The following is a 27,775-nucleotide window of genomic DNA, read 5'->3' on the forward strand; positions in this document are numbered from 1 at the left end:
ACACTTTACAAATATTCACATGGACTTGCATTAAAGTAGCTTCATCGCATACAGTTACCTTTTCAACATCATGAATGACTCACTTATTTATTTCATGTTTTATTTTTTATTTTTTAGCAAGAAGTATTAATTCATATTAAGCAGTAACACAATAATAGTCTAAAAAATAAAGTAGTCTTTCAGCACTTAGCCAATCACATGATGTTATATTGACTAGGCCTCTGCTAAATTAGCAATTAGCATAGCATGGCCACTCCTTGACAAACATTCACCGGAGAATTCATACAAAACACAAAAAGAAATCCTGAGCAGGCAAATGCAGATGTTCACCAATGATTATTTGTGTTCTTATAAATGTTATAACAGAACTGAAAGTTGATTCAATCCTTCTGTTCAAGGACGCCTCAGAAGAGTAATTTTGGTCTAATTAATCTCACGGAGGTGGAAGTCTGCTTTGCATTTTGTTTTGGGATAAGCCTATATGCATTCCAATTAGCATTATATATATATATATATATATATATATATATATACCCGATCAAGTGATTGACTCAGAGTGAGATGAAAGACATCACATTCAATGCATACAAGGTCCGTTTAAGGACTAGAATATCAAATGTCCTCATTATGCAAATATAAACTCAGTAAAAAAACATTATATACTGTAGATTGTGGATTAATCTGTTGCTTAAAATTTATTATGCAAATATTAAGGCAGTAACATGTTGTGGGTGATTAATGAATAAATAATGATTTAATCGCTTATTCTACAATTAAATCCCCAGGAGTTCTGTAGTATACCAACATCTACTAGTTTCTGGTACTTTATTCAAACTCCCTGTGTGTTCAAACCTGATTACTCTTTTTTATTAGTAGTAGTCATATGTTTTACTCCTGACTATATCTGTCCTGTGTTTCATGACTGCAACACTGCATTAACTACTGATGCATTCATTGATTCCTGTGGAGTCAATGAAGGTCTGTCTATCTATCTAACCTTAATCCAAGTAATGCTATAATGAAGATGTTAACAAGGGCACTTAGTGAGTACTTGGCTGTTATAAAGGGTTTGTCTTGAATTTTCAAGGAACTCCGTTTTTTATTGAGGGACAGAATGTGTGGCATGTGCATCAGTGGGAGGTTTCTCTCATGTGCATCAGTGAGAGGTTTCTCTCATTTGCAACAACGATGGGCATGTAACATTTTGAATCCATCGAGCATGCTTCCCACACCGGTCACAATACTGCAGCTTTTCTCCAGTGTGAATTCATTTTTGTTTAATAAAAGTCGCTACATTAGTAAAGCGTTTCTCACACACACACACACACACACACACACACACACAGGTTTCAATACAGTATGAGTTTGTTGATGATGTTTCACTCCAGTGTGAATTCTACGGTTTCTCTAAGGTCATGGAACGACTGAAAGTTCTTACACTGGTCACAGTGGTAGGGTCTCTCCCAAGTTTGAATTCTCATGTGACCTGTGATGGTGGTTGACTGATTGAAATACCGGTCACAGAAACATCAGGGCTTTTAAAAAAATAATAATATCATGTAATGATATAATGGGAATTAAATGGTTAGTTAGTGGTTATGGTTATACTTGGTCCGTAGGGCTTTCACGACTAGAGATTTTTACTGGTCGACTAATTTGACCCAGTGGTAGTCGACTTAAAAAAAAATGTTTTAATGCCATTACTATTATTATCCTCCTGCCTTTATTTCTATGCCGTTTTAAGGGAAGCGCTTCTGGCACAGCAGCACAAGGATCCTCAAAAGGGGGTTATTGCCCAATAACAGGCTATTATTGGGCATACTTTTGATAAAAATAAAGGCAAGAGGCTAATAATAATAATAGTAATGGGCCATTACTATAAGGCATTAAAACAATGGGGGAAAAAGAAGAAAAACAAACCCATTTTTTTTCTCTCTTTTTCCACCCCAACTATTCGACTAGTACCAAGGTCGACTAGTGGTTATACTTGGTGAAAGCCCTACACAGTACTACGGCTTTTATCCAGTGTGAATTCTGCGATGAGTATTAAAATACCTTAAATTAGTAAAGCTTTTTCCACACACTGTACATTGGAAGAGTTTCAATCCAGTATGAGTTTCTTGATGATTTTTCAGTGAGCCGCGCTGACTAAAACTCTTCCCACACTGTTCACAATTATAGGGCTTCTCTCCAGTGTGAATTCTACGGTGTGCATCTAAGGTCGTGGAACGACTGAAACTTTTCCCACATTGTTTACAGTGGTAGGGTTTCTCCCCTGTGTGAATTCTCATGTGACCTGTGAGGGTGCTTTGTTGACTGAAACTGTGTCCACACAGGTCACAGTGATAGGGTTTATCTCCTCTATGAATCATCTGGTGCATTTTGAGACTAGCACTGTTGCAAAAACGTTTCCCGCACTGGTCGCAGTGGATGGGGTTCTTCTCCATTTCTGTATGAGTCATCCAGTGAGTTTCGAGAGTACTCTTTCTGACAAATCTTTTCCCACACTGGTCACATTCGTAAGGCTTCTCTCCTGTGTGAATTCTCTGGTGAGTTTTGAGATGACCCTTGCTAATGAAGCGTTTCACACACTGCTCACAGTCGTAAGGCTTCTCTCCTGTATGAATTCTCTGGTGAATTTTGAGATACTGGATTGAGCTGAATCTTTTCCCACACTGCTCACAGATGGTACGTTTCTTAACTGGTAGTTGGGCAGGAGACATATCTAGGATGGAGAATGAGGGGAGATAAAGAAATAATTAATACAATCAATGTTTGAGATAACATGCAAGCTATTGCAAACTGATACCATTCTATTCTCATAAGCATTTCACACAATTTTTTCCTCAAAGTGATTTGGGTCCATATTATCTCCCATTTAGCGGACTAATACAGTATAATAAAGTATATTTGTCATACGAGGCGGAAAGAGCAACTGCCACGCCCCATTTTGTGCCTCATCAATCCACTCGCCTTGCTACGTTTTTAGCAGAAGTGGACAAAGTACTCGACCCCAGTACTTGAGTAAGAGTAGAGATACTCCTGGTAAAATTTACTCCACTACAAAGTAGCTCAGTCAAAATGTTACTCAAGTAAAAGTAAAATGTCTGGTTGCAAAATCACAGATACAGAAGTCGTAAAAAAAACCAACAAAGGTTGATACATCAGCCACTCTTGCTCTTCTTGCTGGGTGTTTGGCTTCTATGGTGTGATCAGTGGATAGACACATTATTTTTGGTGTGTGATCAGTGGATAGACACATTATGTTTGGTGTGTGATCAGTGGATAGACACATTATGTTTGGTGTGTGATCAGTGGATAGACACATTATGTTTGGTGTGTGATCAGTGGATAGACACATTATGTTTGGTGTGTGATCAGTGGATAGACACATTATGTTTGGTGTGTGATCAGTGGATAGACACATTATGTTTGGTGTGTGATCAGTGGATAGACACATTATGTTTGGTGTGTGATCAGTGGATAGACACATTATGTTTTAAAAACTGTACAACTGGTTTTCAGAGAAAACAAATAAAAAGGCGAATAGAAGGGGAAAACATAAGTGAGAAAACGATGTTGAGACAAACACGGTGAAAGATGACTAATACATAGAAGAGGGTAAGGAAGAGACAGACATGTCTACTTGTTGTACATGTCGTGTGACTACTTGGAAAACAGGGCTGTTGGCTCTTATGTGAAAAAGGACGAATCATTGATAATGTAATATTCAGAACATGGAATAGTTTGTGCTATTAAAAAAAAGGTGCACATTGGTATAATCTTTATAACTTAAAGGATTTAACAGTTATGTAAGTTATATGGTTTTAGTATTTAGTGGACATTGCTCAATAACTCTGTTACTTAGAAAAGACCAAGTTGTCACCAAAAGCAGTAGATTTCTCCCTTACTGTGTGCGTTCAAGGGGAAAGGAGGTCTACTACTGCAATATCAAAGACAGGACCACCAGATCTCTTGACTCATTCACTACCAGAAAAAAAAACATTGTCTATAGCCGACACTGCCACTAACCTAAAAATCATAGAATATAATTCTTCACAACGATCCACTCGTAGAAAAATTGTGCTGCCACGATAATCCAATCCATAGATATGGGCAGTTGAATGAGGGCTGGTTTTCACCAGAAGCAATAGAAAGCAGAGAAAAAAGCCATTTTTAAAAATCAAACAACAAGGAAGTGAACGGGCTGGGTTTTTCTTTAGCGATCACGTAATTTGCTGCTTCATTGCTTCACTGGGAGTCAAACGGTGACTCATAGGTTAGCGGAGAGCGCCCTCTAGTAGAAAAACTAAAAACACACAACAGGCGTCAAAATATGTCTTTGGTGGTCTTGGGCTTTTGATTTACAAACGTCAACAGACGTCCTTGACAGAGAATGAGGCCACGTCTACACTGAGACGTTTTTAGGTGTATCCGCAAAAGTTTTTTAACATTTAGACCAGAGCATGTGAGCGGAGCGCGAGCGGAGCGACACAATTTTGACGTGAGCGCGGAGCTGGTTTATAAAAAGGTTGGAGCGCTACTCAGAGCGAGGACCGCCTGCCGATCCAAGCCGCCCCGGCGGGGGCCGCGCACCGAATGTTTGAGCATGCCCGGTCGCACGGACTCAGAGACACAGACATCCAGCAGTGCACAGCGCACCGAGATTTCATTAGAATTTCTACTTTCTTTTTCTTTTCTTTTTTTTTTTACTATTGAGCAACCCGGTTTGAGCGGAGCATGGAGCGAGAGGTGCGCAAATCAACGTGAGCGACGGGGAGCGGAGCGCGGGGGGCGGGGGGTGTCAACGTGAGCGAATAGCGAGCGTGAAACCAGCCCCCTGGAGCTCCGAGCGGCATTTCCACCTGCTCCGCTCACGTGCTCTGATTTAGACATTTCGTCCACACGGAGCCAGTGTTTTGGGTGCGCGAATATGCTCATTTTTTAAACCGGGTCCCAGAGTGAATAACTCTGAAGACGCCACCCTTGCGTCTCAGTGTGTACACCTAAAGACGCATCTTTCCTGAACCGATGACGCCATAGCTCCACCTCTCGCTTAACCCGCATGCGCAGACCCCCCCCCCCCCCCCCCCCCCGACTCAACAACAACAACAAACATGGCGGCCCCCGTCAGCGTTACGTTCGTGCTGCAGAAGCTACTTAACGCGATAGGGCTTTTACAGCAAAATGTACAGCTCCTACACTACCACCTTCAGCAACAAGTGGACATGGAGAACAGCATATACAACCTGCTGTTTGTGTTTACATCGCACTCTTCTTCTCTCTTTTTGGTGCTTTGTGCCAGCTTTACAGCGCCACCCACAGGCCGGGCATATATACTACAGCGTTTTCAGTGGATTTGAGGTGTTTTCAGTGGTTGTGTGTGGACACCCACATTTCTTGAGACGATTCCGTGTGTACGGTAAACTTTTTGAAAACGACTCTGTGTGGGCGTGGCCTGAGCTGCCATCAGACTGATGGCCTGTGTTGGATAACCTACCTTTGTGTGGATTGTTCCCCTACTATGCAGACTACTTTTCCTTCATGGATCTATGACAAACAAAGATCAACAATATTTTGCATTATGTGGTCCATCTTTATAGGTGGATCTGCCGTTGTGCTGCTACTTGTTGCACCTTGTATCTAACCTCATGTACATGCCTGCTACTATGTGGACATACCGATAAAAATTGTCACTCTTTTGCTCAGGTATCATGATACAGGTGCTGATATTCCTGCTGGGCATTGCTGTCCTGACGCACCTCCACCAGTGGCTTTCAAGCTAGCCTCGTTCCCAGCCTCACTCATCTGCGAAGAGAAGAGCCTGGTCACGACCTACAGCAGAGAATTGACTCGGAAGTTAAAAAAAAACGGCTTGTTTACTTCCCGCTTGAAAAAAACTCATTTTTCTCTACTTTTTGTCTCACACCTCATTCAACTGTCCATATATATGGAATGGACGATCGTTTTTTTTTCTCCAAGTGTATGAGACCCCGCTGCGTCTTTTACTGCGATCGGCGGGTCGATTGCTGAGAAGACCTCACATAAGGTGCTCTGTAGGATGACCCTACAGTGCTAGCAGTGCTTACCAATCTCTCCCAGCTCCTGACTCACTCTTGAAGACTCAGCCTGAAGAATAGCCAGCTCTTCGTCTGTGTATTCCACTCAAATTCTGTCCGTGACCAGAACCATTCAAATCCAAGTTTTTCTTTAACCAATCACATGGAAAAGGACAGGGTCATGTGAGTGGTTGTCAAAAACCAGGGTACAGCTCACCTCACCTGGTGATTGTCATCATTTAATTGATTGATTGAATATTTTATTAGGCAAACATGTAAAACAGCACAGTTACATTTAAAATACTTTGTCTAACAGGTCCGTTCATAAAAGTCCTTGCGGACTTGTTTCCAATGAGGGCCTTGGTATTCAATTCATAGGCATATATAGTGGCACCACAGTTCAATATCATTACAAAATAAACAGCAAAAAAAATAATAACACTATGTACAACAAAAAATAAATAAAAAAAGAGGGGGAAAAAATATGTACAAGAACAGGGGGGGGGGGGTCTGCTGTCTAACGGGAAAATGGTACTACCTCCTCTTTTGGCCCCCTGAAAGGTGATTTTTTAAGGCTCTTTTAAATGAGCCCAGCGAATTGCATTTTTTGAGGGATGGAGTTAGACTATTCCAATCCTGGGTGGCAGTGCTGTAGAAGGAGAATTTGCCCAGGTTTGATTTATGGGTGGGTGGTACCAAATTGTTGTTAACGCTCCCTCTGGTATTGTGACTGTGGGTGTCGCTAACCTTTTGGAGGTATTTACTCAGATATGCGGGAATAGGGGGCATATCGGGCAAATTTGCATTTACAATTTTGAAGGCCAGTCCCATTCTTAGTTGTTTAACCCTGTCTTCCACCCTGAGCCAGCCTAGGCTGGCAAAATGGGTGGGAGAAAGGTGGGTCATGGGCCCCAATCCGAGGAGTAGCCGAATCAGTTTGTTTTGGGAGGTTTGAAGCTTAGTCTTCAGTGACACTGAGGTGTTGGAGTACCAGGAGGTGCAAGCATAGTCAAAAAGTGGTTGAATCAGGGCCCCAGAGAGGGTCCTGAGGGCCTGAGGGTTGACAAAAGAGGAAACTATGCCCATAAATTTGGTTCTCTGGTTTACTCTTTTGACCACCTTTGTAGCCATGCTTTCGCCTGTCAGGTATTTGTCAAGAACACAACCCAAATAGGTAATCTCTTCTTTGCTAGAGATAATTGTGTCATCGACTTTGACCTTGAAATCATTTACATCCATCTGTCTGAGGGAATGTTTGGTCCCAAAGAGAATGGATTCAGTTTTCCCAAGGTGTAGTGACAGTTTGTTATCGGTAAGCCAAGTACGGATTTTTGAGAGTTCGGAGCTGAGCGCCTCCTCAACTTGCAACTTGTCCTCTCCCGAGATCAGGAGTGCCGAGTCATCAGCGAACAGGAACAATTTGCAGTTACAGGCAGCACTCATGTCGTTAATGTATAGAAGAAACAGTAACGGCCCTAGAATGCTGCCCTGAGGAACCCCACAGCTCACCGGGAGGGATGAGGACATGGTTCCGTTGATGTCAACCACTTGTTCTCTTCCCTCCAGGTAAGATCTCATCCAGTTTAGTGATGTGCAGTCAAAACCAATCGCCCTCAGCTTATCAAGTAAAATTGAATGGTTTACAGTGTCGAACGCTTTTTGGAGGTCCAACATGACCATGCCGCAGTATTTGCCCGCGTCTACCTCACGTTTGATGTAGTCGGTCAGATACAGTAGGCATGTGTCAGTGGAATGGGAGGTTCTGAAGCCCGATTGGAATTCAAACAACAGTTTATGCTCGCTGAGGTAGCTGTTGATTTGTTCTTGAATTAATCGCTCTACAACCTTTGAGATGGAACAAAGGATGGAAACAGGCCTATAGTTGCCAGGTTCTAATTTGCTTCCTTTTTTATGCAGAGGGATTACTCTTGCCAACTTAAAATCCTGTGGGACGTGACACTGGCTGATGGATAGGTTTGTGATTTGGGCTACTATGGGGGCAATAGCAGTAGCTGCGTCTCTGAGGAATCTGGTGGGGATATTGTCAAGGCCGGTGGCCTTGTTTGGCTGGAGGGCGAGTAGTTTTTTCTGCACATCATCAGCATTTACTGGTTTGAATGAAAAGGAGTCTTTTTTAGCCCCTAGTTTAACATAGTGAGCATGGATGTGGTCAGAGCCGTACAAACCTGAATGCTAAGGAAGTTTGCTTACCAACTGGGTTGCAATGGTGGTAAAAAAACTGTTAAAACAGTTCGCTACTGCTTGCTTGTCGGTAATGAGCACGCCACTTGAAATAATGCAGATGTTTGTAGTTTTGGTTTGAAATTTGTTGTTGCAGCCCAATTTCTGTAGCGCTTCCCACAGCTTTTGTGGGTGGCTTTTGTTTGCCTCAATGCTTTCATTTAAGAAATTTTGGCAGTTTTGACCAATTTGTTTACTACATTTCGTTGATTTCTGCATCTTTCAAGTAGTTGCACATCTTTGCATTTCCTGAACTCAGAGTACATTTTGTTTCTGAGTTTGATGGCATTTAGGATGTCTCCATTCATCCAGGGTTGTGTACGGGCTCTGACTCTCACCACCTTCTTGGGCGCTAGGCTATCAATAACAGACACAAAAGCAGTTTTGAAACCAGTCCAAGACTCCTCAGCCGAGGAGCCACTGAGTACATTTGACCAATCCACTTTCTCAAGAGCTGTTGTGAGAGCTTCTGATGAGTAAGTTTTCATAGCTCTGCAGCTGACCGTGCTATGACAATCAACTACAGATCTGTGAAGCTTACGCGTGCAGAAAATGATGTTATGGTCGCTTAGACTGCATTCAATGACCCCACTTAAAGGAATCCTCGACTGGTCTGATGTCAAAATGAGGTCAATGATGGTTTGAGAAGTGGGGCCTACCCTCGTGATATTTTTTATCATTTGGGTGAGGCTATGCATGTCACAGAATTTACTGAAAGATTTAAATATGGCGGCGACTTTCCGGAGTACATCCGTATTGTAGTCGCCAATCAAAATCAATTCCGAATTTCCAATGATTGCCATGTGCTCCTCTAATAAATCATAAAACTCATTTTGACCTGGGGGCCTGTAGATTGCGCCAATTATCAGGGGTTTAGCATGAGGATAGGTGATTTTTATCCAGACCGATTCCGTGGAGTTGTTCTCCAATTTTGGGTACACATTGAAAATGATGTCAGATCTCACATAAATGCATACCCCTCCTCCACAAAGAGTTCTGTCTTTCCTAATGACATTGTAGCCTATAATCTCAATTTCAGAATCGTCTACTGCGTCATCCAGTTTTGTCTCTGAAAAAGAGAGAACCCCTACCTTGCCATTTCCATCATCATAATAGTACCGGCCAGAGGGGTGAGGCGAGTGTTTGCACCATAGAACTACATGGTGTGCAGAGGAGCATAACACTGATTACTCTCATTGAAAACTGAGAAGACCAGATTTCTGAGTGTCGAGGGCCATATTTAGTCATTGGAGCGTGGAGAAAGTGAAAGGGAAGATAGAACTATCACCGGAAAGCGCCGAAATTTAGAAGCAGTGGCTGCTGAAGGAGCGGAAACGTGCCAGTGAAGCGTAATTTTTTCCCGCGCTGCACCCCCCCCCCCCCCGACAAAATGGTCCGGGGGGCACTGAAACGGGTCGTAGCACAGGGCACCACGAAGGGTTAATCCGGCCCTGCATCTATGTAACAAAACAAGGTTATACACAAAGAATAAATTAACCTTCATTTGAGTCCATTTCAAAAGATGTAGATGTAAAGTGACATCATTTCATTAACTGATCATTGTTCTATGAAATCGGAGCATATGTTCACAGAGTAGGTGTAAGAATAAACAATGCAAGTCGGGCTGTATCTCAATAGCATATCACGTCAACATAAATGTAACTTGAGACAATACAGCCTATACAGTCTAAAAGTTACTCAGAACTCAGAACACTTGCCCTATATGTGTCTGGAATGCGTCATTTGGGGGCAGATCTACAAGCTCAAAGTGCATAATTTCTGAGCTTCTAGATCGGCTTTCTTCCCCACATGACAATGACATATGACAGAACATAAATGTGACTGCTATATATTTTTGGGCAAATGCAAACAATCCTATTACACTTACAATCAAGCTCAAAACGCGTTGCATCGCAACACGTTTTCTTGTAGATCGGTAATGTAATAATTTATATCTACAAAGTAATTGTAACTATAGGGCTGGAACTCGATTAAAAAAATTTATCGAATTAATTAGAGGCTTTGTAATGAATTAATCGCATTTTAATCGCATATCACTATTTGACCTGAGAACAGTGAAAAGCATTTTTTTCAAATGGATTTTGGCATACATCTTTAAGTACATGTACTCAAGAACTGTACTTAAGTACAATTTTGAGGTATTTGCACTTGACTCTCGAGTATTTCCAATTTCTAATACTTTTACTCCAGTAACTCCACTATATCTCAGAGGCAAATATTTTACTTTTACTCTACAATTATTTTAAAACTTTAGTTTAAACGGGACAAACGAGCGCGTCGGGGGGCATACATTACAGATTCTGATTTGCCCAGCCAACATTATCAAGCAGGCTATGCGGCACGTCTTCATTCAGTGGCTGCAGTTACCTTTGTTGTTGTCTGAGAAGTGAGAACCACGTCGTTCTCACTTCTCAGACAGCTCTTCTCAGACGGACCGATTATACCAGCGCACCACCTGGTGCGCTGGTATAATCGGTCCGTCTGAAACTCGTCCAGTGAGAAACGTTCCGCGGTGCGAAAATAGGTGCGATTAAAATGCGTTAATTTTTTGAACGCGATACTTTTTTGGTAATTAATTGATCGAAATTAACGCGATAAAGTCCCGGCCCTAATTGTAACTAAAGTTTTCAAATAATTGTAGTATAAGTACAATATTTGTCTCCGCCAGGCCCAGAGGCTGGCGAGAGAGTATGTTTTGCACCCTGTCTGTCCGTCCTTCCATGTGTGAGTCCGTGTGTCATTCTGTCTGTGGACAGCTAATCTCCGGCACCGTTGGCTCAATCGCAGCGAAACTGTGCACACACACTCCCTGGATACCAGAGCAGAACCTCTGCCCCACATTTTTCACATGGGCCTGTTATAGCGCCACCAGGAGGTCGATTTGTGCAAAACACATTTTTTGACAGTACTGCTACAGATTTTATCCCAAAATCCCGCAAATTGGTACACAGTATCTCTATAGTCATTAAACGAAACGGGTCTTTCAGATTTTTCATATTCCATCCTGATTGGCTAAGATTGGCTTCCAAAGTTTGCAGGAGTGCTCCGTTTTGAACAAAATGCCTCAAATCATGAACATAGCTTGCAATTTCCGTGCAATTTTGCACACACATTCCCACTAAGCCGAAGAAGAAATGCCATTTGATTTTTTTTCAAATCAGCCTTACAAAACAGAGGGGGTGAGAGACATACAATATAACAGAATAAAGACAATGAGAGAGAGAGAGAGAGAGAGAGAGACGTACTTAGATCCAGGTGTTCTTCAGTTTCAGCTCCAGGTTCAGCCTCCTGTTTAACAAAAACGGTGCTGGTTGGTTCTGGAGAACTGATCTTCACCTGCAGGCTGGACTCCACACACTGGTCTGGAATGAAGGACTTTGATGTGACATGGGTTGTTGTAGATCCAGTGATGGCAGTGATCCAAATACATCTCTATAGCCTGGGATCCAGGCCTGCTTGCTACGTTCTGCGTCTTTTTTTTTCTCTCACTTCGCTTCACAGTCTGGAAAGCCTATCTACGTGTCTGAATGAGTGAAAACAACTTGTGGCTTCTGATTGGTCTTTAGGGGGGGGGGGGGGGGGGGACCAGTGTTGTCCAATGTAAAACTCCAGTCACTTCCTGACTTGCCTATGTAATGGAGATACGAGTCAAACAGGACCCTAGTGGCCAGACTGAGTAGGGAAGTGAGGACAAGATGAACGTAGCGAATCAGGCTGGATTCCAGGCTAACATCTCCAAGCTTCAAGACCGACCGACTAAGAACTATGGTTGACCCTTAGGGTTGAATAGCTACCTGGGCATGACAGAAGTTCAAGCATTGTCTATCTACATCACTGGATAACATTATAGTGACATGTTGATAGGGTGCTGTCCCTACATCAGAACAGAATAAAAGAAAGAGAGAGAGAGAGAGCAGAGTCCTGCAACGGGCGGGGTACCCGCGGACACCCGACGGGTACCCGCATTTGACGGGTGAAAATGGGTGAAAAATATACTTTATAAATTCACGGGGACGGGGACGGGCAGTACTAAACTAAACACAGGTGGGTAACATTTTATTGTGAAAATCAGAGAGCGCTGTTTCCTTCCAAACAACGTCACTTGTGTAACTTAACACAGCACAACGGCATGGAGCACCCCGGTCAGTTATCTGAACTCACAAAAACACATTGAACATCCTGTTAAACCTTCAAATTAAAACCATCTGACAATGTAAACAACGACATGTGCGTACTGTGTGTATGTGCGTTCTCGTGCGTGGCTAAAGCTCGCTCCTCCGTTTTTCACTTGACGTGCAGATTTCTGGACAAACCTGACCACTGAATGTAATGCTATTGTTGAAGTCTGCTATCTTTTTCAACACATTTCAACACACTTTTAAATTGAGTGACTGTCTGTAGGCTATTTACATTTCACTCTGCATATAATCACTGGTAAACGGGCAGACAACGGGTCCATTATTTGACAGGCGGGGCGGGTCTGGTTTGTATTTTGAAATAATCACGGGTGACCGGTCGGTCTACGGATCTGATTATTGACGGACGGGGCGGGCGTGGGTTGTCAAAATTGGACCCGTGCAGGACTCTGAGAGAGATTATGAATCTTACCGAGGTCCAGGTTTTCTTCTTTAACGTCATCTTCAGGTTCCTGTTTAACAGAAACGGTGCTGGTTGGTTCTGGAGAACTGATCTTCACCTGCAGGCTGGACTCCACACACTGGTCTGGAATGAAGGGACAGAAGAAGAAGACTTTAATGTAGTCTACATGGGACTTTAATAAAAAAGGAAGGACCGCTGGGTCCATTTGGTTCTGTACTCTGCCAGAGCAAATACACACACACTTGTTTCACCCATTCTACACCAGCAGTTACACACCTCATCTCACTGAGAAGATCCAACATATATATCTCTGCTGTCTTTTCAGGTAATTACCAAATATTTATATATATAAAAAATATATTTAAAAGAAATACTGTCTCATGAAAGTTGGTATGGTGACCTTATACATTGTCAGATACTTGAATGTGTTCTTATATTATCATCACTTTACCCAAATACAGCTCAAGTGGAGTTAGAAGGTTTTAGACCATTAATGTGGAGATTTTTTTTCCGTCTGACTTAGTCATTCTAATCAATGATGGAAAAAAACAACTATCTCCAAAGTTGGAGTTAGGTGGTTTGAACGACAGTTTGAGGATCCAATGGAGTTAGGAGGTTTAGTCAGAAGCACTTTTTAATACTTGTCATTGGTTCAATGTTTGTAAAACCCACACACAGACGTAAAGCGTGTTCAATAGATAGCTGGTTTCTGCCCAACAGCGACAATATATAAAGAAATACCCGCACTTGATTGGCACCCACTCAAGTCCCCAGTGACCCACTTGAAGGACCCCCTGTGGGTCCAGGGACTTAATTGAAAAAGGTTCAACATCATGATAGTAAGAAGTTAATAGGGTGAATGACCTACAATACAACAGGGTAAAAGAAAAGAAAAGAAAAGAAAGACAGACAGAGAGCATGAAACCTACTGGTGTCCAGGTGTTCTTCTTTAACTTCAACTTCAACTTTAGGTTCCTGTTTAACAGAAACGGTGCTGGTTGGTTCTGGAGAACTGATCTTCACCTGCTGGCTGGACTCCACACACTGGTCTGGAATGAAGGAACAGAAGAAGGACTTTAATGTGACATGGGTTGTAGTCTTGTAGATGAAGGTTAACAGAGAGGACAGAGGGTTGTAGATGAAGGTTAATAGAGGACAGAGGGTTGTAGATGAAGGTTAACAGAGAGGACAGAGGGTTGTAGATGAAGGTTGGATGTAAAACAGAGGGAACAGTGGGTGTTAAGTATAATATAACACATTCAAACATCAGCTGATGTTGGTTGATATTGACACACATATGAACCAACAAGAACAGTTTGAATGCTCATCAATCACAAGCCCCTGCATCAGAGTTTATATCCTTGCTGTCAGGCCGACGGCCGACGCTGCGTAGTTGTGCACATGCGTTAGAGCTGGTAACACTGGTCTGCAACAGCCTGCCAGTGTTGCCAGGTCTGCTTATTATAAGCGACTTCGGGCTTGTTTCCCTGTAAAGTCGCTTGTAAATATTCATAGTTGTGGGTTGCTTTTGTTTAGACTCGATTCTTAAGTGTAGTTACTGATTTGGGCTTGTTTTCAAGATTATTTTTGAAAATAGCTGATGTAATAGGGCTCAAGTGGTGAAACTGGTCGCTTCTTTTGGCCTTGTTTTCACTCACATAATCTGGCAACACCGGAGCCTGCGGTTGTTTTGTTTTGGGTGCTTGGACCAAAAAAAAACTGCGATAGCTAGTCGTCCCTGTAGTAACCTACTACTTTGCTATCGGAATTGAGAGTTGAAAATATGGGATCTAGTTCAAATGTGTGACGTGCAACGTGAGTCGTCTGCACCTGTAACGCCCCCTCTCCCTCTCCCCCCTCTTCACCACCCCTCGGCTAACGGCGGGCTGTGGCTGTCGGTTCCCGACCGAACATGTTAGGTTGGCGGTCGACGAGATCCTAGAGCATACATGGGCAACTGGCGGCCCGGGGGCCACATGCGGCCCTCACCTTCACTTAATGCGGCCCGGCCCGCAGGTTAATATCAGAATACTGATATATTATTGATTTCAGCTGTTACGATTCCAAACATGCAAACATGACCCTCTTTCATTACTTCAGTCTATATTAGTAGCTTAATCCTACTATAATTCTACAAAGCTCTGTGAAGGTGGTGGGAAGGTGGTGAGGCCAAAATCTCTTCAGCCCGGTTCTCCTCAGTGGCTGGAGCAATTGATCTGCATTTGCACACAGCCGTTGACCATTACCATGTGCACGGAACATCGAAGCTCGTTTTTCACTTTCCCCAACTGTCAGCTGTTTATTAGCGTTTTTCTGTAAAAGACTGTCGCCATGGTTACGGCTGGCCAGCTGTGGGATGGCCCCGCGAGCTATAGGATGAATGGGGTTGCCAGATCATGTGTGCATATCCCATAGAGTTAAAAATAATAGAGAGGGCACCCGAATTCTCCTCCCATCCACTTGCATTGAGTTGCTCACCCAGCGCATGTGCCTATTTGAACGCTTCTTCCGGGTTGGAAATTTGGTGGGCGAGGCCTATTTGGGGCTCCAAACGCGTCACTTCTGTGACGCGTTTTGCGTCACAGTGACGCGTTTTGCGTCACAGAAGCGCGCAGCCCCGTGCGCAAGCTCGTGCGCATGCTCGTGAGTCGAGCCCATTGGTCGAAACCGTTTTCGCGTTCATGTGTTGAAGCCCCAGGCCTGCACGCGCCTGCACTACCATGAATGGCCAGCATGTTCAATTGGCTTCAATGAAACCACTGGGTTCTGGGGGCTTGGCATATCCCCCCACGGGTATGGACAAGTGACTAGTATTAAAATTATTTTCTTTTTTATGTCCAATGTATTGGTATTTAAGTTCATAAAGTTAAAGGGGCCACACCATGAATTTCATTTTTTTTTTTGGGGGGGGGGGGGGTATTTTTTGGGCTCCCCAGTGTCTCTTGTACCCCCAAAAATATTTTTTTTTAACATTCAGTCATTCATTCTCATTTCAGAGATTTTCAGAATGGGCGTGTCTGAACAGGCCATTTCAGAATGGCAATGCAAGTGACATCACTTGCATTGCCATTGCATTGATGCTGGCCAGACAGAATTGCTCAGTAGCCCCCCCCCTGCCCAAGAGGACGTTTTGGAATTGCAGCTGAAAGTGCTGTATAAGCCAGAGACAATTGACTTGGGATGAGTATATCTGAGTGATGATTTAGGCTCAAACCTTTTGAAAAAGGTTTGAGGGACATACACCATATGATATTAAATATCAAATATGTTTTCTAAATTCATGGTGTAGATCCTTTAACATAAGTATAACTAAATGAATTTGAAAAAAATATATACTTTTCAGGATTCTATTGAAAAATAGCAACAGCAAAAGATCAGATCAATTCAAAAATAGCAGATCTACAAGCTCAAAACGTGTTGCACTGCGACGCGTTTTGAGCTTGTAGATCGGCTATTTTTTGCTACTTTTGTGTGACATAGAATATACAGAGATAGGAGGTGTCTGTACAGTATATGCAATGTGGCCCTCTGGAGTGAGTGTGGAAATATAGTGGCCCCTCTCCATCATCAAAGTTGCATCACCCCTGTCCTAGAGGTCCCGACCCGACGGAACGGCGCCATCCACAACAGGTTGTCGGCAGGAAACGCTTTCCAACGCCTTCCGCGGCCGAGTCTGGCCGATATCGGTGCAGTGGAGTGCTGCCTATACACAGAGCCTATTGACCATCTGTTATTAGGCTAACCAATACATACATATTTTACATACCTATCCTGTACAACTTCACTACAGGTCTCATCCTTGCGTCAATCAGTCCACATCTCTGGTCCTCCGACAAAGTTGAGTAGGTTTTGGAGGCCATGGGTTGATCCAGTAGATCTCTCCCTGTGGTGATCTGAGGAAATCACCAGTAGAAATAACCTTCTTTAGTTCTCATTCAGTAACATTACGTACAGAACCACATAGAAGCTGAAAGTGGTTCATAATATGATAAACAAAAAATTGAAAATGTGTTCAGATTCCAGTGCAATTATTTAAATATGCAAGCAGACTATTTTTTATTGATATTATAGATCAGAGGTTCTCAAAGTGTGGTCCAGGGACCCTCAGGGTTCCATATGGACCCTTTCAGGTCTGTAACCCTGAGAGTGTACACATGTACACTCTCAGGGTTATGGGGGTCTTGGACATTAAAATGTTTGGGAAGCCCCGTTATTACGTTATTAGACTATGGCATTGGTTCTCAAAGTGAGGTCCGGGGACCCCCAGGGGTCCTTGGGGGGTACCAGGGGGTCCCCAGCAACATGAGTTAATATAGCGTCACAATCATTTTAAGCACTTTAACCATATTTTATGGCTATTTTTTTTTTGGCTATTCAAAAATAGCAGATCTACAAGCTCATAGCACGGCACAGAGTGCGCTATGAGCTTGTAGATCCCTGGCACAACATATTTTTGAGATGGGGGGGGTCCGCAGCCAAATACACATCATTTGCGGGTCCTTGACATGAAGAAGTTTGAGAACCACTGGACTATGGCACCTATTGGATGGAGACCCGCTTATAAGCTTTCAGTCAGTGAGCAGCCAGCACTCTAAGCTCCTCTCTGTGTTAATGCAGCCAGGAAAGCATCTGTGTCTCTGTGTCGCTATCTCACACACACACACACACACACACACACACACACACACACACACACACACACACACACACACACACACACACACACACACACACACACACACACACACACACACACACACACACACACACACACACACACACACACACGTCAGGGTGGAACGTCAGGGTGGAATCATCTTTACTTCCAACTTTCTTTTTTCAGACATTTGTAGAATCGGCCTCAGGTCTTAAAGGGATAGTTCACCCCAAAAAAAATGTTTCTATGGATTAGTCACCTCATGGAGACTTGAATACATGGATATATTTTAGTTTTTGTCTCATTCCTAAGACAATAATTTTATGACCAGCGAACCGGTAGGCAGCGGTTCCGGTAGGAGACACAAAGGAGACTGTGTGTCTCCTACCGGAACCGCTGCCGGTCATCAAATTATTGTCTTAGGAATGAGACAAAAACTAAAAAATACCCATGAATTCAAGTCTCCATGAGGTGACTAATCGGTAGAAAAAGTCATTTTGGGGGTGAACTATCCCTTTAACCCATTTAGACCTGAGGCCGATTCTAAAAACGCCTTCTAAATTCTGACCTAAGGTTTTCTGAAAAACGTTCAAAATTTAAAAAAAAATTGTTGCTATATACTGTACATAGCAACAGGACCCCCAAAAGGAGTTCCCATCCTGAAAGGTATAGTTATAAATAGGATTTACATTCCATTCATTTAGCAGACGCTTTTATCCAAAGAGACTTACAATAAGTGCATTCAACATACAGTAGGTAGGGAACGAAACTACTAATCACCAGAGGTCTTAAGAGCATTTTCTGCTAAAACAAGCAACCAAGAGTATACCTAGTGCTAAGGTAACTAGAGATGCACCGATTAATCGGCCGCCGATTAAAAAAGACGGTTTTAGGTCCAACCGGCTGGATCGGTGCTCGGCCGGTCACAGTCATAAATTCCGATTTTATGCCGGTCAAATTGAAACTGCGTTGGCACTGCGCAGCAACAGCATGATGATCAAAGTCGTGTGAGTCGACTCAGTAAACATTAGCAAGAGAAGCCCACAGATGGTGCTGATTACCATTGAAATATAAGGATATATATTGAATATCTATATAATATGGAATATATTATATTCCATAATGCTCGCGCACAGTTATAGCCTAGTCAATGTAGTGACTGTCGGTTCGTCAATCACGGAGAATTTAAAGGCAGTAAGTGCGTCACCAGGCTTCTCATACGGTCCATGCAAAAGATGTTGTAGACTACAGAAAAAATTACCTATAAACATCCCTTTTATTGTAGCCAGTTGCACAGAAAAATCACCCCCTGACTCTCTTTGCATATGCTGTTGAAAAGACAACTTTGGCATGGACGGGTGGTGTGTGTGTGACTGTGTGTGTGTGTGTGTGTGTGTGTGTGTGTGTGTGTGTGTGTGTGAGAGTGAGTGAGTGTGTGCATGCGATGCGATGCGTGTGTGCGCACTTCTCTCATACAGACAGTAGCTGCTCTCATACAGACAGTAGCTGCTCTCTGATTTTGCTAAATCCGGTGTATTTACGTTCATGTGACGTTCATTAATATGCTCTGTCCTGTCTAAATAAACAAATAAAGTAAAGCTCATTCCTCCTACCTGCAGGGTTGCCTCTTATTCCAAATAAATTACTAGGTGCCATCTGAAAAGTCCTTAATGCTGTAAACAGCTTCCAACAACAACTCTAAAAGACGTTGTGATCATGATATCAGCCATCCACACCGCTGGTTTAATTCATGTGCCTATACAGACGTCTTCTCATATCCAGCTGTAGCCTATTAAAGCTCGTTAAGACTCCTCCGAAAGTTTAACAAAGTCCACTGAGCAGCAGAGTAGTGTAACATTTTTAGTCAGAGGTTAAAACAAGCCAAAACAGTGACATATGGGAGCTGAGAGAGATGAAGCAGGGACCCCTTCTATATTGTATGAAATTGAACTCTTTTTTTTTTAACTTGGTCTGCTCTTTTTTCCCCTCTACACCTATATACCTCTTTGCCAAAAATAGCAGCTCTACAAGCTTGTAGATCTGCTATTTTTGGCTTTAGTCCTCCTCAGAAATGGGATGCTAGTGGTTAATGTAAAAAATATCATATCACACAAAGATTTGGAGGCCCCCCCTGTAGTAACTCTGAGGACCCCCTAGGGGTCCCGGACCCCCTGTTGAAGACCCCTGGACTAGAGTGACATAAGGTAAATGTCTCACCTTGAAAACAATTAAATGCAGACATGTCCTGCTATGTGTCTGAATGGGAAAACCTTATTTATTTATTTTTGCTTTTAGTTCAAATAAGAAAATAATTTTGCATTAAGATAAGATTGTGTTAGTTAAAAAAGATTACCATTTTTAATAAATAATAATTTCAATAACTGATCTCAATATGGACCCATAATAAGTTTTGCCAAAATCATGCAGCTCTATAACAGCAATGGTACAAATAAAATAAATGATATAGGCTACAGTAGTATTCTTTAAAAAAATATTCTTGTTTTTGTAATGACTTTATGCCTTTTGTTGCATACTGTAGTTAGGGCATCAATATTATAGCCATATCATGATATTAGACTGGATATCGTCTGTGATTTTGGATATTGTACTATTATGATATGGCATAAGTGCTCTTTTCCTGGTTTAATCTTATTGGTACTCTGTATTGGCAAATACACAAAATTAAGTACTTGTACTTAGCCTGAAAAAAATCTAGTTAGAAAATAGAAAATCTGTATCGTTAAAACCGGTATCGGCAGGTCAGACTTTTAAATAACCGGTAATCGGTATCGGCCAAGGATTTTGCAATCGGTGCATCTCTAAAGGTAACAGTGCAATATATCAGCTACCTACTTTCTTAAACAGGGGGGTTCCCGCCCCAAAATGTGTTAATAGGTTAATAAAGCCGGTGAACGTGCGCGGTTCGTCTGGTGAACAAACACACAACATTACATCCACCTCCTGGATGAAGAGTCTGGCCACTCCAAACATCTGAGCGTCTTTATTCACTTTTAACATGTAACGATGCATCTCGTCCTCCTCTCCTGAATGGAGAGACAGAGAGAGAGAGAGAGAAGTGTTTTAAAAGTTCATTTTCGGTGATATCATGGTAATTCTTCATTCGCCGTTAAGGAATGTTTTACAAACTAAAATTCTCGTGACTGAAACACATCAACCGGTGAGTAAATAATATAAATAAAGTAATTTATTAGGTGAACTATTTCTTTAATCTAACGTTTCAGTGTATCAAATCGATAACCCTGTTTATCTTCCAATTGGCTAATTTAAATGTATAATGAGATAAATGTATGTCTACATGAAACACATTAAGAAGTGTATCAGAGTGCATCGTATCACATGGTACATGAACTGTTCAATATTAAAATGGTTCATAGTAGCCTACAGTATATACTGTAAGAGAGAGAGATGCACATCCCCAGTGGTGGAAAAGGTACTTAAATGTTTCACTTAAGTAAAAGTATCAATACTGCAATATAGGAATACTCTGTTACAAGTAAAAGTGCAGAATTGAAAACGTACTTGAGTAAAAGTACAAAAGTATTAATAATAATACACTTTATTTGTATAGCACCTTTCATGACATGAAATGCAGCTCAAAGTGCTTTACAGAGCAAGAATACAATTACAATTACAACTAATTTAACAATAAAGCAAAAGCATAAAACAACATTAAAATAATAGCAAAACAGTATTGGTGTAAAAATGTACTTAAAGTACCAAAAGTAAAAGTACTCATTATGCCTAAAAGTATTTTTGAGAATAGCAGATCTACAAGCTCACAATGCGTTGCATCGCGACGCATTGTGAGCTTGTAGATCTGCTATTTTCAAATGGCCAAAATGTATATAGGGCTGAAGTGGTTAATGTATTTTATAAAAATTTGACTTAATTTGACTGTTATCATTATTATTATTAATAACACACACACACACACACACACACACACACACACACACACACACACACACACACACACACACACTAATATGTCTGTCTGTGTCTGTCTGTCTGTCTGTCTGTCTGTCTGTCTGTCTTTGTTGTTTGGCATTGATGTTGTAGCTCCTAAATGCAAATGCTTAAGAGTTGTGTTTCTAACAACAGTAATGTTATAATAACGATGTTTTAAATATGAATTAATTAATTAAACGACCATAAAGCAACATAAACAACACAATCTACCATCCTTCAGTGGTGGAAAACGTAATTTCATTCATGAATCCATTCTCTTTTAGCATTTATTTTGGACTCCTCTTAGGACATGATCTGACAGTGTAGCCTCCTACAGACTACGGTAATTAACAGGTCACACTTGGACCTAGCTGTAGAATACAACTCTCGTAGACGTATTTATGATTCTGACGTTTTCAATCTACGAGAGTTGTAGGGTTCACCCCCATGGACATAGGGACTGTAAGCACTATACCCCGTAGACACTCCAAACATGTACAAATTGACAATAAAGGTGCTTAACCCCACGCTCCAAATGTTAACTCTCGCTACGGGGTAGTAGTTTAATGTAATAATCCATATATTTCAATAAAGAAGTGTTTTAATTCCGTCTCTGGCCGAACGCCATATTTTCACCCTTGTTTACTTCCTGTTTACATTGAGTGTAATTCCGGGTTTCACCAGATGGGCGCGTCACTACCGCCCATTGGGAACTTCCGACAGAATTGGCCACAGACGGCATCAAAACACTTATTTATTGAAAGATATGGATTATTACATTAAACTACTACCCCGTAGCGAGAGTTAACATTTGGGGCGTGGGGGTAAGCACCTTTATTTTCAATTTGTTCATGTTTGGAGTGTCTACGGGGTATAGTGCTGAAAGTCCCTGTGTCCATGGGGGGTGAACCCTACAACTCTCGTAGATTGAAAACGTCAGAATCATAAATACGTCTACGAGAGTTATATTCTACAGCTAACATGGACCATTGATATGCAGGAGTATGCAGCTTTTAGCTTTACTGACACGGGCCATGACCCCACTGGCCGTCATGACGCTTCGCCACTGATGTTATTTAACATCAGGACCATAGAATTACAACAACAACAACTATGGGAGTGTCGTTTAGCTATGCTAAATGCTAGCACACTACCTACGCAACAAATAGTGCTTATATTTATATATAGGTCCTTATCCACAGTGTGCATCACGTGACTCAGTAACGTATACAATTCTGGAGTGAAAACAACAAACTTTAAGAGACTTTAGTTTTTTACCTGAAAGCAGCGTCTCTCAGCCTGAGAGAGAGAGAGAGAGAGAGAGAGAGAGAGAGAGAGAGAGAGAGAGAGAGAGAGAGAGAGAGAGAGAGACACTAACCTGGAACTAAGAGAGACAGACAGACACAGCTGCTGCAGATCGTATTATGGTCCAAGTCCAAGATCCCAACTTCCACACTGTGAAGTGATGGGTCGGTCATGATCGATTCGTTCATAAGAACCAAGTTCTTTGCTCCTTGACGTTCACGATTTCGTTCTGAACGAGAACGTGAACGATTCATTTGAACGGATCATTGCCATGAATGTGAACGAAATCGTTCGATAGTACTTTTTTCCACCACTGAGCCTCCTACACAGTCAATGACCGCGTGGCCTAATGGATACATTTATAATGTTTTACATTTATAATGATTCATAAGTCTATAATGGATCAATATAAACCCTACTGACAATAATAATAGAAATGAACATGACTTATTACATATAAATATCATATTCCTCCATCGTCCAAATGGACCCTAAACGGGTCCATTTGGTTCCATTTGTACACTCTCTGAGTTAGATAAACATTTATTTTACAATACAAATTGGGGTCCCAGAGATAGAAATGCCATTAAATGGGGGTCCGTAGCCCTAATGCACGTCAAACTGGGGGTCCTTGAAATTAAAATGGTTGAAAATCACTGCTAGAGCCGTAAAAATCTTCTCTTATAGGGGTCTGCGGGATAATAAGTGTCATTTTGGGGGTCCTTGACAGGAAAAGGTTTGAGAACCACTGACTTATAACTTCTAAATATGATCTTATTCCATCGTCACTGCACCAGACCGCGTGGCCTAATGGATTTGTTTCAAATGTATAATATTTTATAAGCTTATAATGGATAAATATAAACCCTATTGACAATACTGATATAAATAACATTCAAATATGATCTTCCCCCAGCATCACTGCACCAGACCGCGTGGCCTAATGGATAAGGCGTCTGACTTCGAATCAGAAGATTGAGGGTTCGAGTCCCTTCGTGGTCGTCCTTTTGTATTGGCTTGGTAGCTAAGTATAGTTTATAACTAACTAACAACCACACACTATGCTAAGTAGTTAGTCTTATTATTATTATAGTCTTATTGTGTAAATATGCGTCCTTTACCCCATAAAACAAATACATTCTGCGGTGCAAACAACACTTTAAGAGACATTTTTACCTGAAATATCAACTAGTCTACGCTGATGATAATCCGTCGCCTCACCGGTGTTGCCAGATTCTGTGAGAAGAATAAGTAACCATGTCTAGGAAAACAAGCCAAAAAGAAGCAACTATAGGGCACTATATAGGCTACATGAGCACTTTAAACCTATATACTGTATACATTGAAAATAGCAGATCTATAAGCTCACAAATATTTAAGAACAAATAATCTTGAAATCAATAATAAATAATAATAAATTGATTTTTTTTGTCAAATTTCCAACAACACAAAGCATTTTCAGATGGGGTTAGGGGACAAATTCATATTAATGTGGGGGTCCTTGACATGGAAATGTTTGAGAACCACTGGTTGAAATAATTTAAAAACGGTGAAGTCCAAATAATCAACTACACGTTAGAAACAAGCCCAAACAAACCCCACAATCCACAACTACCAATATTTATAAGCAACCATAAGCCCCAAAGTTGCTTATAATACCCGAACATGGCAACGCGCCTCACCGCAACGTGCTGCGTCCGTTTCCGGTCTGACTGTGTCACAGTGTTTTTGTTCCGACCTTTAATTCCTCACACCACCACTAGATGGCACCCTGTGAACGCGTCCAGGCAAAACACTCTGTGTTATGGGCAAGCAGTAGTGGGGAATAGTACTCAAATGTTTTACTTAAGTAAAAGTATCAATACTGCAATGTAGAAATACTCTGTTACAAGGAAAAGTCTGGAATTCAAAATTGACTTCAGTAAAAGTACAAAAGTATTGGTAAAAACATGTACTAAAAGTACTAAATAAAAGTACACAACAACTATAAAGCAGAGGACCAGTGGCGCAATGGATAACGCGTCTGCCTACGGAGCAGAAGATTCCAGGTTCGAGTCCTGGCTGGTTCGAAGTTTTTATTTTTTCGATGAATTGAGTACAAAGGACCCCAATGGAAACAAGACATAAGCTTTCTATTTTTTTTAAATATTTTGTATTTTGCCTCTCAGGCGATGCTGTCTGTGGCTTTTTACAAAACAAACCTACACAGTTGTGTAAAGTAACTAAGTACATTTACTGTACTTATAAGTACAATTGAGGTATTTTTTACTTTACTGGAGTATTTCCAATTTTCAGTACTTTTACTGCTACTCCACTACATCTCAGAGGCAACTATTGTACTTTTACTCCACTAAAATGATTTGAAAACTCTCTTGCAGATATAAATTATTATATTATAAAACATACAGTAACCACTTCAGACCTTTTTGCTTCTCTGCCTTTATTGATAATAGTAGAGAATGACAGGAAACAGTCTAACCCAGGGGTCTTCAACAGGGGGTCCGGGACCCCTAGGGGCTCCTCAGAGTTGCTACAGGGGGTCCGCCAAATCTCTGTGTGATAGGATCAATGTTTTTTACATTAACCACTTGAACCCTAACACCTTTAGCCGAAAATAGCCGACTATTTTCGGTTCCTTTAAAACAGTGGTTTTCAACCAGTGGTCCGGGAACGACCAATGGTCCTTGGTGGGGTACCAGGGGGTCCCCAGCAAAATTAGTTAACATAGCGTCACAATTAATCATTTTAACCACTTAGCTTTGGCTATTCAAAAATAGCAGATCTACAAGCTCATAGCGCGGCACCAAGTGCCGCGCTATGAGCTTGAAGATCTGCTATTTTTGAAAAATCTTGAAAATGTGTGCATTTCTTTTAATATATATATTTTTAAAGCGAACAGTTTTAACTCAAATCTTTCCTTCTGGGGGTCCCTGGCACAAAATATTGTCAGATGGGGGTCCACGGCCAAATGTATATCAATTTAGGGGGTCCTTGGCATGAAAAAGGTTGAAAACCACTGGTCTAACCCTATGGTCTAACCCCTTCCCTCAAAAAATGCAGTTTGCTGGGTTCCTTTAAAACAGCCCTGAAAATTCACCTTTCAGGCCAACAGAGGAGGCATTTCACCCTTAGACAGACACCCCCTCCCCCACTTCCTTTGACTCTTTGATTGTTTTTTTCCGACTCTGTACAAGTTTTTTTTCCTTCTGTTTTTGTGTGATGATATTGAACTGTTTAGTTTGGTTCTACTATATATGTTGATAAATTGAATACGAAGGACCTCAATGGAAACAAGACCACAAGGACTTTTTAACAGACCTTTTAGACAAAGTGTTTTAAACTGGCTCGCGCAACGATGGCTGATAAGTGACAGTCTATTGAGAATTACCATCAGCGTTAATGCAAGAGAGGGAAACCGGTTTTTAATGGCCGCCCATTAACAATTCGGCCGAATGCAAATAAGCCCGACTTGAAAACAAAGGCGAATTTCTGTGGTTGGCTACAAGAGAATAGGGTGAGGGGTTGCTAATGTTGTTATGTTGATTTTTTCCCCTGGGGGAGCAGAGTTTTCCAGACCGGGCCATGGCCCCATTGGCCTCTATGACGATACGCCCTTTGTGTGTGTGTGTGTGTGTGTGTGTGTGTGTGTGTGTGTGTGTGTGTGTGTGTGTGTGTGTGACATGGACTGTTTGATGCAACGCTGCAACCCGTAGTAAAGTTGTACAGGATAGGTATGTACCTACTGTTTTATTTACAGCTAGTTAAACATGTGCTCCTTTTTGAAGTACGTATAACTTTGCATAACTGAAAGCTTCCCTCTGTAACTTCAGGGTTTCCTGCAGGCAAAAAGCTAGCCTAGAGGGGATTCCCCGGGGAGTAGTCTCACGTAGACAGACAACCATTCCACAATCTATGAATGCTATATAGAGTCTGGAACTACACCTCCTGAATGCTATCTGTAAATCTGCTATTTCTGTTTTTTATTTAATATTTGAAGACGATTATAACGATTATGCAAAAATAATTGCGATTAAAAGATGTAATAATTGTCACAGGCCTACGCATGACGTTGGTGTTGGTTTGCTTTGTGGCATGATGAGTAGTTTGTGTAAGAAAATAGTGCTTCTCTCGTCCACTTGTTGTTGCTAGCATGACTTTGTAGTCGACACAGCAGTGAAATGCTTAATGCGCGAGTCCTGCGGTTGTGCAGCTGTGGCGCGCTGACACGGCACGCTGTTACACCGCAAATGGTTAGTCATCCGATTGTGTGATGTGCCTATGCATTGCGGGACGCGACAGGACACGTATTGGATAGGTATTGGGTAACCATGCAACCCGCTTTTGTCTCAAATTACTTGTCCGTGTGCTCACACACACACACACGGTAGTATTAGTGAGAGTTAGTGGGTTGACTCACGGTCCGTGTTCACACATGCTCTGTGTAACTGGAAAAGTATGAGGCATACAGCCTTAGAGCACTAATGGCAAAAGTAACGCGCAATAATGTAGTTTCATACCAGTGTTGATTTTGACAGCAAATTTTGATTTAGTCATATTTTACTCAGGGTTTAGTCGACTAAATATCATGATATTATAGTCTAAATCTACAGTTGATTTAGTCGACTAAAATGTATGTTGGCGGTGCCTTGATGGCGTCATAATGGCTTATTTTACACTTGGTTGCGTGCTGAAAATAGCAGATCTGCAAGCTCACAACACGTGCGTGTCGCGTTGTGAGCTTGTAGATCTGCTATTTTCAGAGCGCAACCAAGCATAAAATGACTTGTCTTTTAGTTCTACTGGAGCTCTTCTCCACTAGTCCCTCACTAATCGTCAATATATTTACTTTTAGTCATCACAGCTTAGTTTTTATTTCGTCTTTATGTAATTTCCGTCAGTGAAAAAAGGTAGTCGACAAAGTCAA

General features: G+C 41.7%; 1 protein-coding gene across 1 annotated transcript; it reads right to left on the reverse strand.

The window, feature by feature from the left end:
• Positions 1-1,962: 1,962 nt before the first annotated feature.
• Positions 1,963-20,625, reverse strand: LOC308100401 (uncharacterized protein). The gene is made up of 6 exons (XM_080449441.1): positions 20,536-20,625; positions 16,687-16,813; positions 13,850-13,969; positions 12,930-13,043; positions 11,567-11,683; positions 1,963-2,725 (listed from the first exon to the last, which is right to left on the reverse strand). The coding sequence occupies exons 1-6, from the start codon at positions 20,605-20,607 to the stop codon at positions 2,019-2,021; spliced, it is 1,257 nt and encodes a 418-aa protein (XP_080305567.1). The 5' UTR covers positions 20,608-20,625; the 3' UTR covers positions 1,963-2,018.
• Between the last annotated feature and the right edge of the window lie 7,150 nt (positions 20,626-27,775).

The sequence above is a fragment of the Gymnoscopelus braueri genome (assembly GCF_963280865.1).
Source record: "Gymnoscopelus braueri genome assembly, chromosome: 14".
NCBI lineage: Eukaryota > Metazoa > Chordata > Actinopteri > Myctophiformes > Myctophidae > Gymnoscopelus > Gymnoscopelus braueri.